The 13,907-nt window shown below is 43.5% G+C and overlaps 1 protein-coding gene across 3 annotated transcripts in view; it reads right to left on the bottom strand.

The window, feature by feature from the left end:
- The window catches only part of COL12A1 (collagen type XII alpha 1 chain), a 221,073-nt gene that overhangs the window by 92,368 nt on the left and 114,798 nt on the right, over nucleotides 1-13,907 (bottom strand). For all 3 annotated transcript variants that reach the window (XM_073569320.1, XM_073569322.1, XM_073569323.1), the window contains 5 exons: nucleotides 12,974-13,103; nucleotides 7,509-7,648; nucleotides 7,131-7,260; nucleotides 5,856-5,998; nucleotides 5,584-5,713 (listed from right to left, as the gene is read on the bottom strand). In XM_073569320.1, the coding sequence (XP_073425421.1) occupies nucleotides 5,584-5,713; nucleotides 5,856-5,998; nucleotides 7,131-7,260; nucleotides 7,509-7,648; nucleotides 12,974-13,103 (673 nt within the window). The remainder of the gene's footprint in view (nucleotides 1-5,583; nucleotides 5,714-5,855; nucleotides 5,999-7,130; nucleotides 7,261-7,508; nucleotides 7,649-12,973; nucleotides 13,104-13,907) is intronic.

Raw genomic sequence — 13,907 nt, 5'->3', positions numbered from 1 at the left:
GAGTGCCTTCAGACTCTCCGGCCTCTCCCATTGCAGCACCGCTTGCACCTTAGCGTTGTCCATTTTAAACCCGGCTGCGGACACAATATATCCCAAAAAGGGCAACTCCTGGACAAAAAATAAACATTTTTCCAGCTTAGCATAGAGCTGGTTCTCCCGGAGCAACTGTAACACCTGCCTGACATGCTCCAAATGAGTGTCCCGATCGCCAGAATAAATGAGGATATCATCCAGGTATACAATCACAAATCTCCCCAGGACATGAGCAAATACATCATTAATAAAATGTTGGAAAACGGCAGGCGCGGTCGTCAACCCAAACGGCATAACCAGACTCTCAAAATGACCCTCAGGAGTGTTAAACGCCGTCTTCCACTCATCCCCCTGACGGACCCTTATGAGGTTATACGCCCCCCTGAGGTCCAGCTTGGAAAACCATTTCGCCCCCGCTACCTGGTTGAACAAATCCGGGATTAACGGCATTGGGTAGGGATCACGGATAGTAATCTGGTTTAACTCTCGGAAATCCAGACACGGGCGTAACCCCCCATCTTTCTTCTTAATGAAGAAAAACCCCGCGGCTACAGGCGAGGATGAAGGCCGGATGTGTCCTTTGCTCAGACTCTCCTCGATGTAGTCTTTCAGAGCTTGTCTCTCAGGACCAGAAATATTAAACATCCTGGCCTTAGGTAATTTGGCCCCGGGTTTTAACCTAATCGCACAGTCATAGGCTCTATGTGGAGGCAGTTCTGAGTAACCCTTCTCAGAGAAAACATCCGCGAAATCCTGCAAGGCCTCCGGCAGGCTGGCCGTCACGGCGGACACACATGTGGCCAAGCAATTGTCTTGGCAGAAACCACTCCATTGTACTATGTCCTGAGTTTTCCAATCAATTACCGGGTTGTGCCTGGACAACCATGGAAAACCCAGGACCATTTGTGCTGGGAGATTACGGAGGACCCTACATGTAACCGACTCAGAATGTAGGACCCCAATGTGGAGTTTCACCTCTGCCACAAACTCCGTAATCTTCCCTTGAGGGAGGGGAACAGCATTAATGGTCACCACCTGTATGGGGTGAGGAAGTCTTTCGATCTTAAACCCGGTGGTGTGTGCAAACTCCTCATCTATGAGATTGGTGGCGGAACCGCTATCCACAAACACTGATATTGGTAGCTCTCTGCCCGCGATAATAACCTTGGCAGAGAGCATACATTGAGATACCATCATGGAGGATATGCATACGCTCAGTTGGGTCTCCTCCATACCCTCTGAGCTTAACAGTTTTCCGCCGATGTAACCCTCTTAGGTAGTACCGGGCAAACCTTAACATAATGACCACTTTTACCACAGTAGAAACATGCTCCGGGCTTCCGGAAGCCCGGAGCGTGACGCTTAACCTGTGCCATGCCAGCAATCTGCATAGGTTCAGGGAACTCATCTACTTCAACCACAGTTGCACCTCTGCTTTCCCCCAGAGGTAGCATCTCCTGTGCCCCCTGACGAAAACGGCGATCAATACGTATCACCAAACTCATGGCAGACTCCAACGATGCCGGAGTCTCATACATCAGGAGGGCTTGTTTAACCCTCCCTGATACCCCATGAATAAACTGGCTCCGCAGTGCTGGGTCGTTCCACTGTGTGTCTACGGCTCAGCGGCGAAATTCCGAACAATAGTCCTCTGCCAAGAGCTCCCCCTGGCGGAGGGCGCGGATTTTAGATTCCGCTAGAGCCAGTCGGTCAGGATCATCGTAAATGAGCCCGAGGGCAGAAAAAACATTATCCACAGAATGAAATGTAGCAGAGTCAGCTGGTAAGGAAAATGCCCATGCTTGGGGGTCACCACTCAGTAATGACAACACCAGCCCTACCCGCTGGGCCTCATTACCTGAGGAGATTGGCCGCATGCGGAAGTATAACTTGCAGGCCTCCTGAAATACGACAAATTTGCTGCGATCCCCTGAAAATCTTTCTGCAGCGGAAACTTCGGCTCTGCACCGATACCTGCAGATGCCGTTTGCACCTTCGCTACTACCAGGCACTGCTGCTGAACTGCCCCTTTCAACTTGGAGACCTGTATGGACAGCGCCCCAACTGGCGGGTTATGGAATCTAATGGATCCATGGACTCCTGAAAAAATGTGGGCCGATTATAATGTCACGGGGGGGCTTAGTTCCACTAAGGCTGTAATACCCGGGGCCCCTGTGATGTCCCTCTAACTAGGGGAAACCCTGTCTGACCCTCAACCCAGGGTTTTTGCTGATGGTGCAAATGCCTGAGCCTCCAACCTTTCCTTGTCTCCTGCTCAGCCCTGCACTTAACCCTCCACCCTCCACCCAGTGAGGAGTCACACCACCAAAGCCCCTACACAAATTATGATAGACAGGGAGAACTTAAACTGCACTGCGCCGCACACACACAGGAATATACAGTAATGTGAACAGGGCACAACTAAACACAAATATGGGAAGAAGAAAGGATAACAACGGATCATACGCCACCAGATACGAGTTTCTCTCTCTGCAACACCTCCACTCCAGACCGGAACCACTTGGTATGAAACACAAGCTATAATCGGCGACGCCCATAGGCCAGCATGACTATTTAAAGACCGTGGGCATGACTAACCATCCAACCTGGTCTCCAGCAGGATTAACCCCCGAGAGCCTGAAGATCAAGCCGGCGCCACTGAGGCTATAGTGGCTGGAGGTGGAACTGTGGTGTGAACAGCGTCCAACATGACAGTGACACAGAAATCCGCTGGATCCCTGCACAGCAATAGAGGCTATCGATCAATCAGAGGCTGAATGTTGACATTGGTCTGCCAGTCACAGTCACCACTTAACAGTGACATCATGCATCACCCATAGCAAGCACGCTGATGACAGCTGCACCTGCATCAGCCATAAAACAGGGTGCCGCACGTCATGGGAGAGGGGGAAAGTGATAAGAATCATTTTTTTGTTTTTAAATTTGTTAGAGAATGACAGCACAGTGGGGAGCATTATTACAGGACGGGTCCAGAAGTTTGGACATTATACCAGGAAGAGGCCCAGGATGGGGGACATATTACTGGAAGGGGACCCATGACAGGGGACATGCATTACTTGAAGGGGCCCAGGATCGGGAAATATATTATTGGTAGGGTCCAAGATGAGGACATTACACAAGGATGGGGACATTATTACTGAAAGGGGTCCAACATAGAGAACATTATTTCTGGAAGGGGTCCAGGATGGGGAAGATTCTTACTGGAAGGGGAACAGGCTGGAAGTATGGGGAAATTACACCACAATGGGGGACATTATTACTGGAGGGGGTCCATGACAGGGGACATGCATTACTTGAAGGGGCCCAGGATGGGGAAATATATTATTGGTAGGGTCCAAGAGGAGGACATTACACAAGGATGGGGACATTATTACTGAAAGGGGTCCAACATGGAAAACATTATTTCTGGAAGGGGTCCAGGATGGGGAAGATTCTTACTAGAAGGAGAACAGGCTGTTATACATTATTACTGCAAGGTGCCAACAAGGGGGGACATTACTACTGGAAGGGGCACTGATAGGTGGACATTATATAAGGAAGGGGCCCTGGATGGGTGACATTAGTACAATATTGGGGACAATGTTACATTATGGAGGGCAACACATATGTCTTTATAGGATTTAGAACGCTACAGTGACTAATACATCTGACCAACATGTAGGTGGGGGCCCTGGTCCAAATTTTGCACCGGGCCCTTCGGACTCTAGTTAAGCTCTGGACTGGGGATTTCTGTTCTGAAGACTTTGTAAATGTGAATGCAGCTCTGAATTATAATACTTGCTGGAATTTGAGATAAGTAATGATTGAGATGTACTGTATTTTTACAAAGTAACTTTTAATTAAATTGATGGTGTCTCAAATGAGGCTCAGAATCTTTCACGTTTCATTGGAAATTGTGAACATATGCTTGAATTTATCCAAATTCTTTTGACATACATAGAGCATTATTATGTTGGCCTAGATTTTTTACAGTTCCAAAACAAACTGACCCATCTTCATTTCATTTGGAGCCTTCTGTTAAAGTTTAGACTTTGTATATAGGATCACCTCCTTGTGTCTGTTTTTTTTAGCACAAAATCTAGAGCACAGGCAAGAACAAAGCCCTGTGATAGTTTACAAATGCATCAGGAAATGGTTCAATTTGGTAACTTTAGTAAATGTGAACAGATTTATGCAACACGGCCTTCAGTACTGCGCTTCATATATTGCACAATCGCTTTGAAACGTGATTATATTTTGAATGTGAACTGCGCAATATGCACTTGTATTCTCACCTACGGATGCCAACAGAAATATAAAATGTTCTGTGTCCAGCAGTGTTATACAAAGGAGAAAAGACACATTAGAAAAAGGAGGTCCGTTTATGTGTGAATTATGAGCTTTGATCATACTTGCAATGTATTTATGTGTGAAAATTTCTCAGATTATGAGAATTATACCGCTTTTTAGACTGGAGTGATATATTAAGGAATTAGGGAGGACGAGCTGTGGGTCAATTGGCCAGAGGAGCATTTGCAGATTATTACATAAAGATAAGGAGTGAGTTACAGTGCAAAGGAGCTCTTACAGACTAGTAACATAGTGTTGTATTCTATTCTAGAAGTGACAAGAAATCAATACTATGGCCAGCAAAAGAAAGCACAGTCATTCAACAGAAGGAGAAATATTACTATTGTATACATTTATTGCAAGATATACCGTATTTTTTGGATTATAAGACGCACTTTTTTCCCCCAAATTTGGGGGGAAGTGGGGGTGCATCTTATAATGTGTATATACCTTACCGGTACTGTTGCTGCAGGCTGGAATGAGGGGGTGTCCGGTGATGCTGCGGGGCCTGGCGGAGCTACGTGGGTGTCCGGCGCTGTGGGGGTGTCCAGCGGTGCTGCCCGGTGCTGCTGCGGGTGTTTCAGTGCTGCCAAGGTTCTGCCAACATTTGTGTTAAGCCAGAGTCCCGGCAGTTCCATGGTTTCCTATGTGGTGGACTCCGGGAAAATGGCTGCCGGGGCGGCGCATGCGCAGATTTAGAACTTGGCACCAAGATCTCGGTTAGAGATTTCAGCGCAGCAGCAGAGACACCCGTAGCATCGCCGGGCACCCGCAGCACTAGATACACCCGCAGCAGCACCTGGCAGCAGTACCGGACACCGCAGCAGCACCAGACACCCGCAGCGGCGCACAGCACATCGGAACACCCCCTCACCCCAGCTTGCAGCCTGCAGCATCACCCCACTCCTGCCTCCTCCAGCAGCGACCCTGGGACCCCGCTTCACCGCAGCCTCCACCTCCAGTAAGCAATATGACGCATGGATTATAAGAAGCACCATCAGTTTATTTTAAAAAAAATTCCTATTTTTCCCCTCAAAATTTGGGGTGCGTTTTATAATCCGAAGCATCTTATAATCCGAAAAATACGGCATATATTGCAATTTTATATAACATTTCATATTTACTAGTATCGCTGTACTGCCAACACAAAAAGCAGAAAATGAACATGTTTCTATACCATAATTTATATGTTGTACATACATGTTTTTCCTTCTCCATTACTTGGATCTGCTTCTCCATCAGCGTACATGGCCACCACATTAACAGAGTAAGCAGTATCAGGGATCAGGCGCTCCAATAACGCATTGTGAGTATTGCCAGGAACCATAACCTATAGGTAAATATGGACATTTATGGCTTATTTCTTGGAGAACGAAACTGTGTGAGTTATGACCCCAATTAGACAAGTGATTGCTACTATAGGATGGCTGCTAGTGGGAAATTGCCCTTTATAATGAACAGTTAGTACTCACAAATTCTGAAACTGTAGTTCCAAGGAGTGGTGCATAGTTGACCTTGTATTGCTGAACCTGTCCTGGGGCAGGATCCCATCGAACATTTAGTGTGTTTGTTGTGGGATTGTAAACTTGAAGATTTTTAGCTGTTCCTCGTGCCACTAAAATAAAGACATAGTTTACAAAGTATGCACTTATTTATTTAGTCTGGGCCATAATGTGTGTACATAATTGTACATTTTTTATTTCTGTAAGTCAAACACACACAACTGACATTTTTAAAGGGAACCCATCAGTAAGGTCAACTCCCCCTCCCCCAATCTAATATATATGGGCATGCAATGTCTTTAAAAACGTAAATTTATCCAAACCTTTACATAATTTTATCACTGCCTTCCCAAGTAATTTTTATTCTAATTTAAATTAGGTCTGTGTCTGACAGAGCACTAACAAGCATCTGCCTCCCTAGGTTGTTTCTCCACCCAAGCAACAGCCTCATTATCTTGATTGATAGATGACTCTGATTTCCTTACATGATGTCACTCAGACAATCAAGGATGCTAAAGGCAGCTGGTGCTGAGTGGGGAACTAATCTGAGGAATCAGAGGCTTGTTAAGTGCTCTGCCACGCCCCAAAAGTACATAATGCCTCATTTGCATATTAATGAAAATTCTAATTACCCAGGAATACAGCAACAAATAGAAAATCTAAAGATGTTGATGGATTAACATTTCAGACCTGTATGCCCATATATGAGCTTGATCTTACTGACAGATTCCCTTTAAGGAGATTTGTATTTCTAAAACAAATTGCAAATATTCTTAGTTATTTGTGGTAATTCTTAGCTATTTGTGATACTGACCAGAGATGTAACTTGAAGATCATGGGTCCCAAAGTAAAATCTGTACTAGTCCAACTGCCTACCATGTCCTATTTATAATTCTTGTGTCTTCCTGTTTGGTAGTGGGGCATTTGGGCCCTTCTAGGCATCAGAGCACATCAGTTCGACCCTTATGTTTACATGTTGCTTATGGGTTAAGAAGTGAATCTTATGGTATTCATCTTTGTTGTATAGGATACATCTCTTAGTACTTCTGTGTGACTATGTACAGTTAATAGGGATCGTTGAATGTATATGTTTTTACTACTTCTTTCTCTTTCTAATTCACCCTGTAAGTATCTATGTTAAGGAGTTAACGTAACATTTTATGTATGACTATATACTTTAAGTTTGTGAAAAGATTATAAGAAAATAATATGGAAAATAAGGAATCCAATATTTGTGCCACATACATGTCTTTCCAGTTTCAGACATTCGTCCGCCATTTCCTTCAGCATAAACAGGAACCACTGTTACTGTATAGGGTGTGTCTGACTGAAGTCCCCGGAGTACCGTGTAGATGGTATTTCCAGGAATGGTTGCCTGTAAATGTAGGAAATATCAACATATTAAAATGCTGCTCAGTCGTCATTGGTCTTTATATAGCATATAAATATACCATATATCATATAACCTAATGGGGTGTATTACTAATTCACAGTAAGGAGTTCATTCTTCATATTAATGGTTGTTAGATGTGAATATTAATGTGAATAGTAAAAAATCAATATTCTACAAGACTATGGTAATACTATATTAAAGGGATATGTATGATAGAAAAAGACATTTACCACTTCTTCAGTTCCTCCAGCAGTAGGTACATAAAAGACTTTATATTGACGCACATTCCCTTCCGCTGCTTCCCATCGGACATTTAGAGTACTCGTAGTTGGGTCATAGACTCTCAGATTTTTTACTGTATTCAAAGGCTCTGAAATACAATTCACACAATTTACAACTGATGCTATAGATAAAATGTGTAGAAGTAAATCATTATACACTATGTCACAAGACTAGGTTTAAGGGAGATTTATTAAGGAATGTGCACCCTATCTGTTCTGAAAAGTTACACATTTTGGGTTATGTATATTTTGCACAAAAATATGAAGTTTTCTCATTTTTCTGAAGATTTTGTCATTTTTTAGAAAAGTGGGTAGGGTGTAGTGGGAGGCGCAGAAATTTGCATACATTTTAGTGAAAATGTTCACCTACTAGTAGGAGACATAGATTTTATTTTTTATGACACAGAAAGGAAAATATGCTACACGAACATCAAAAATCTATCACATTCATTCAAAAAAATAAAGATGACAGCAGCACTCCAAACTCCACAAAAGTGTTCTTTAATTAGCCAAGCCTTAGGGTCCCGTTACACTAAGCGACGCTCCAGCGATCCCAACAACGATACGACCTGGTAAGGATCGCTGGTACGTCGCTACATGGTCACTAATAAGCTGCCAAACAGGCAGATCTATTCAATGACGCAACAACGATACGGCGATCTGTATAATGACCTCAGCGGTCGTTCGGACCTTTTCACACAGCAGATATGCTGACAACTCACGCCTGTGTCCCTGAGTTCTGCATCGTCAACAAGGTTGCTCGTTGGCAACAAACACAGCGATGCATGCTGGCCAGCGGGACACCAACGATCAAAAAATGGCCTAGGACATTCGAGCACGATCAGCGATATCCAGTGGGGGGGGCGGTCGCTGCTATGTGTCACACGTAGCGAGATCACTGGCGAGGTCGCTGTTGGGTCACAAAACCTGTGACATTTCAGCGATCTTGCTAACGATCTCGTTATGTGAGATGGGGCCTTTAGAGACTTAAAACATTTCAGTTCTTGAAATTGATTAAACTTTAAACTAATACTTTAATTATGATAATCCAATTTAAACTCTGGTCAGTTCTATGTCTGGGTTAAATACCATTACAGAAAGGTAGAATCACCTTCTTCTTTTTGTTGGCACTTGATAATAAATGTGTTCAAAGGGGGCGGACTACTGGGCTCATTTCATTTGTTAAGGTAGGCCTGTTCTTCATCACGACTAATGCAGAGTCAAAGATGGGGCTGGCTTTGCTATTTAACTGAGCCAGACAGTCAGAGCACCCTGCTCCGTCATGTAAAGGTTGAGAAGTAATTTAAACACCCTCTCTAGAGACTTCTCATATATTTTTGCATTAACCAATTGGTTTATGTCTCTTAATCTCTTTTAAAGCCTGCAGTTTACTGGTTAAATACTGTAGAGGTGACAGGGTTAACTCTTAATGCCAGCCCAGGTTGGGACAAGTTACATAGGAAGCTAATTCCTGTTTTGTAAGGTAGTTGGTGAGAAACTACTGAAGGAATTATTATATTCTGTTGTCTAGACTATAGGCCACAAGTAAGAAGTGAGTTCAATGACAAAAGATCTAAGGATAGTAAGTTCTAAAGCAACTGATTTCCTACACAGCCAAAGTACAGGGATTGGAGGAGGATTAAGAAAGCTCCTTTTACTATCAGTGAGTACAGCCGAAGCAAAACAGAGCTTAGGGAGGTAAAATATCCCTAGGCAGTTAGGAATATAGAGCTACGTAAAGACATGGTCTAATCCGGTTCTGGAGGTTTAGAGAAGTCCTTTTCCAAAGGAAGGACGAAAGGAAGGAAGGAGAACGAGACACTCATTTGTGTGGAGGATAAAGAAAGTAACAGAGCTAGAAGCTTGAGAAGTACCCTGACACTCTTGTATTGTACTTTAAGTATCGAAATGCCGTATTTAATTCTCTCAAAGATAGAGCCTTTGCTTGATGCAGAAGAAAGGCATAGAAAGTACAGTGGGTATGGAAAGTATTCAGACTACTTTAAATTTTTCACTCTTTGTTTCATTGCAGTCATTTGGTAAATTCAAAAAAGTTTTTTTTCTCATTATTATTATTATTATTATTATTATTATTTATTGTTATAGCGCCATTTATTCCATGGCGCTTTACATGTGAGGAGCGGTATACATAAAAACAAGTACAATAATCTTAAACATTACAAGTCATAACTGGTACAGGAGGAGAGAGGACCCTGCCCGCGAGGGCTCACAATCTTCAAGGGATGGGTGATAATACAGTAGGCGAGGGTAGAGCTGGTCGTGCAGCGGTTTGGTCGATCGGTGGTTACTGCAGGTTATGGGCTTGTCGGAAGAGGTGGGTCTTCAGGCTCTTTTTGAAGGTTTCGATGGTAGGTGAGAGTCTGATATGTTGTGGTAGAGAGTTCCAGAGTAGGGGTGATGCGAGAGAGAAATCTTGTATGCGATTGTGGGAAGGAGATAAGACGGGAGTAGAGAAGGAGATCTTGTGAGGATCGGAGGTTGCGTGCGGGAAAGTACCAGGAGACGAGGTCACAGATGTATGGAGGAGACAAGTTGTGGATGGCTTTGTATGTCATGGTTAGGGTTTTGTAATGGAGTCTCTGGGCAATTGGGAGCCAGTGAAGGGATTGACAGAGGGGAGAAGCTGGGGAATAGCGGGGGGACAGGTGGATTAGTCGGGCAGCAGAGTTTAGAATAGATTGGAGGGGTGCGAGAGTGTTTGAGGGGAGGCCACAGAGCATGAGGTTGCAGTAGTCAAGGCGAGAGATGATGAGGGCATGGACTAGGGTTTTTGCAGATTCTTGGGTGAGGAATGAACGGATTCGTGAAATATTTTTGAGTTGAAGTCGGCAGGAAGTGGAAAGGGTTTGGATATGTGGTTTGAAGGAGAGATCAGCGTCAAGGATTACTCCGAGGCAGCGAGCTTGTGGGACTGGGGAGAGTGGGCAGTCATTTACTGTAATTGATAGGTTCGTAGGGGGGGTCACGTGAGATGGGGGAAAGATGATGAATTCTGTTTTGTCCATGTTGAGTTTCAGAAATCTAGCGGAGAAGAAGGATGAAATAGTGGACAGACATTGAGGGATTCTGGTTAGTAGGGAGGTGATATCTGGTCCAGAGATGTAGATCTGTGTGTCATCAGCATAAAGATGATACTGAAAGCCATGAGATTCTATGAGCTGTCCCAGGCCAAAGGTGTAAATAGAGAACAGCAGGGGCCCAAGGACTGAACCTTGTGGGACTCCGACAGATAGGGGGCGAGGTGAGGAGGTGGTGTGTGAGTGGGAGACGCTGAATGTCCGGTCTGTTAGGTATGATGAGATCCAGGAGAGGGCCAAGTCTGTGATGCCGAGGGATGAGAGGGTCTGTAATAATAGGGAATGGTCCACTGTGTCAAAGGCAGCCGACAGGTCCAGGAGGAGGAGGACAGAGTACACTGTCATTAATGTACACTCTGTACCTCATCTTGACTGAAGAAAACAGAAATGTAGAAATTTTCACAAATTTATTAGTATTCAGACCCTTTGCTCAGTATTGAGTAGAAGCACCCTTTTTGAGCAAATACGAGCCATGAGTCTTGGAAATGATGCAACGAGTTTTTCACACCTGGATTTGGGGATCCTCTGCCATTCTTCCTTGCAGATCTTCTCCAGTTCCGTCAGGTTGGACGGTGAACGTTGGTGGACAGCCATTTTCAGGTCTTTCCAGAGATGCTCAATTGGGTTTAGGTCAGGGCTCTGGCTGGGCCAACCAAGAATGGTCACAGAGTTGTTCTGAAGCCAATCCTTTGATATTTTAGCATTGTGCTTAGGGTGATTGTCTTGCTGGTGGGTGAACCTTCGGCCAAGTCTGAGGTCCAGAGCACTCTGGAAGAGGTTTTCATCCAGGATATCTCTGTACTTGACTGCATTCATGTTTCCTTCAATTGCAACCAGTCACTCTGTCTCTGCAGCTGAAAACACCCCAATAACATGATGCTGCCACCACCATGTTTCACTGTTGGGATTGTATTGGGCAGGTGATGAGCAGTACCTGGTTTTCTCCAAACATGCCGCTTAGAATTATCACCAAAAAGTTCTATCTTCGTCTTATCAGACCAAAGAATCTTATTTCTCATAGTCTGGAAGTCCTTCATGTGTTTTTTTAGCAAATTCTATGCTGGCTTTCATATGTCTTGCACTGCTTCCGTCAGCCACTCTGCCATAAAGGTCTGACCGCTGGAGGGCTGCAGTGATAGTTGACTTTGTGGAACTTTCTCCCATCTCCCTACGGCATCTGTGGAGCTCAACCACTGTGATCATGGGGTTCTTCTTTACCTCTCTCACCAAGGCTCTTCTCCCACAATTTCTCACTTTGGCTGGACGGCCAGGTCTAGGAAGACTTCTGGTGGTCCCAAACTTCTTCCATTTAAGGATTATGGAGGCCACTGTGCTCTTAGGAACCTTGACTACTGCAGAAATTCTTTTGTGCCTTGCCACAATTCTGTCTCTGAGCTCCTTGGCCAGTTCCTTTGACCTCATGATTCTCATTTGGTTTGACATGCACTGTGAGCTGTGAGATCTTATATTGACAAGAGTGTGTCTTTACAAATCAAGTCCTATCAGTTTAATTAAACACAGCTGGACTCCAATGAAAGAGTAGAACCATCTCAAGGAGAATCACAAGGAAATTGACATCATGGGACTTAAATATGAGTGTCTGAGCAAAGGGTGAAAATACTTATGACCGTGTGATATTTAAGTTTTTCTTTTTCAATAAATTTGCAAAAATTTGTACATTTCTGGGATTTTTGAAGTCAAGATGGGGTGCAGAGTGTACATTTATGAGAAAAAAGATGAACTTTTTTGAATTTACCATATGGCTGCAATGAAACGAAGAGTGAAAAATTTAAAGGGGTCTGAATACTTTTTGTACCCACTGTATTGTGCCTGCTATCAATGGTTGAAATCCTGTTTGAAGAATTCGAATAAAGAAGTTTAAAACTTTTTAAAACAGATCCTGGTCTCTCTAATTAGTTGAGTAATTACAGGGTTCCCATACCATCAAACCACTTGTGGCCTGAAAAGGAGCAAGCAGCAAACTCCCAGATAGAAAACACACACTCAGGGGTACTGTAAAAGTGTTTTGGGACCAAGGAGAAAAATTGCCACAGTAGGTCGCTTACAGTCATTACTGATGGAAATATAGAAAAGGGTGCTAGCTTAGATAATGAACTTAGCTAAACAGCTGTTGAGCATTTTTGCACACTGTGGCACTTTTCCTAAAGGACTCCAAAAGGTGATAGGCCAGAAGAAAATTTATGCTATGATTACAAAGGGTTAATTATTGTTATTGTTAACAGAACATAAAATAAGAGCTACAATCTAAATAACCCAAAAATAATAAAAAAGAAACAATACGTAAAGTTGACTTACTTGTCTTTCCTCTCCCTGAAATTCTTCCCCCTTCTCCTTCGGCATACTGTGATGCTACAGTTATCGTATATGGAGTATCTGGCTGGAGTCTCTGCAGCACCACACTGTTCTGCCTTCCACCAACAGTTGTCTAGGGAGTCAATAAACATAAGCCTACAGTTAAAAGAGGTTTTCCATAGCTGTTCTCACTCTCCCTTCCAAAGACAACATCACTTTCAGAATACATGCCGCTGGCTGGGCTTAGACTTTAAATTCAAATAAGGAATGTATTTTATGAATTACACATACAAAGACTTTAAGGGTATGGTGTGGTGTCAAGTAGAGCCAGAACTGTCTGTGTCAGCAATTTGCAGGAAAATGTTTTCTTAAAAGAGAAGCTATTCACCAGTTTACCACTATGTAAACAGCAATGGCTCCAAAATGAGAAAAAAGAACATTTTTAAACATCCCCAGCCTAAGCCTACCACTTGATAGGGGATAAATGTGCAGTATTCCACTACTAGGTCTCCAACATACATCTTTCTTAAAGGAAAAGCTTCTCACAAACTCTCCACAATAAAAATAATAATGGCTTCAAAATGCAAAACAAAAAAATCTATTTGAACATCATTCTTAAAGGAGAATTCCAGCCTAAACAAGTTACAGTATCACCTACCCACTTGATAAGTGATAAATGATCAGTGTTTATCCCACCACTAGACCTCCAATAAAAACATAACTGGAGTAGTAGGGCACATGCAGCACCTGCCAAACCATTCAACTCTTTTAGGCTGTAGAGAACAGAGGACACGGGTACACTCCTTCCGGAAATTAGTGAGATCCCACCATTGGCTAGTTGAGGAACCTAAGGAATATGTGCACATTATCATGCACTTGATCATATGAATTTATGGCCCATGGCGTACCTCCAATTACATCTAGTTTGTTCATGCAC

The sequence above is a fragment of the Dendrobates tinctorius genome, unplaced genomic scaffold, assembly GCF_039654945.1.
Source record: "Dendrobates tinctorius isolate UK_male_01 unplaced genomic scaffold, ASM3965494v1 ptg000024l, whole genome shotgun sequence".
In the NCBI taxonomy this organism is placed as follows: domain Eukaryota; kingdom Metazoa; phylum Chordata; class Amphibia; order Anura; family Dendrobatidae; genus Dendrobates; species Dendrobates tinctorius.
This window is presented reverse-complemented; position numbering and strand designations above follow the sequence as displayed.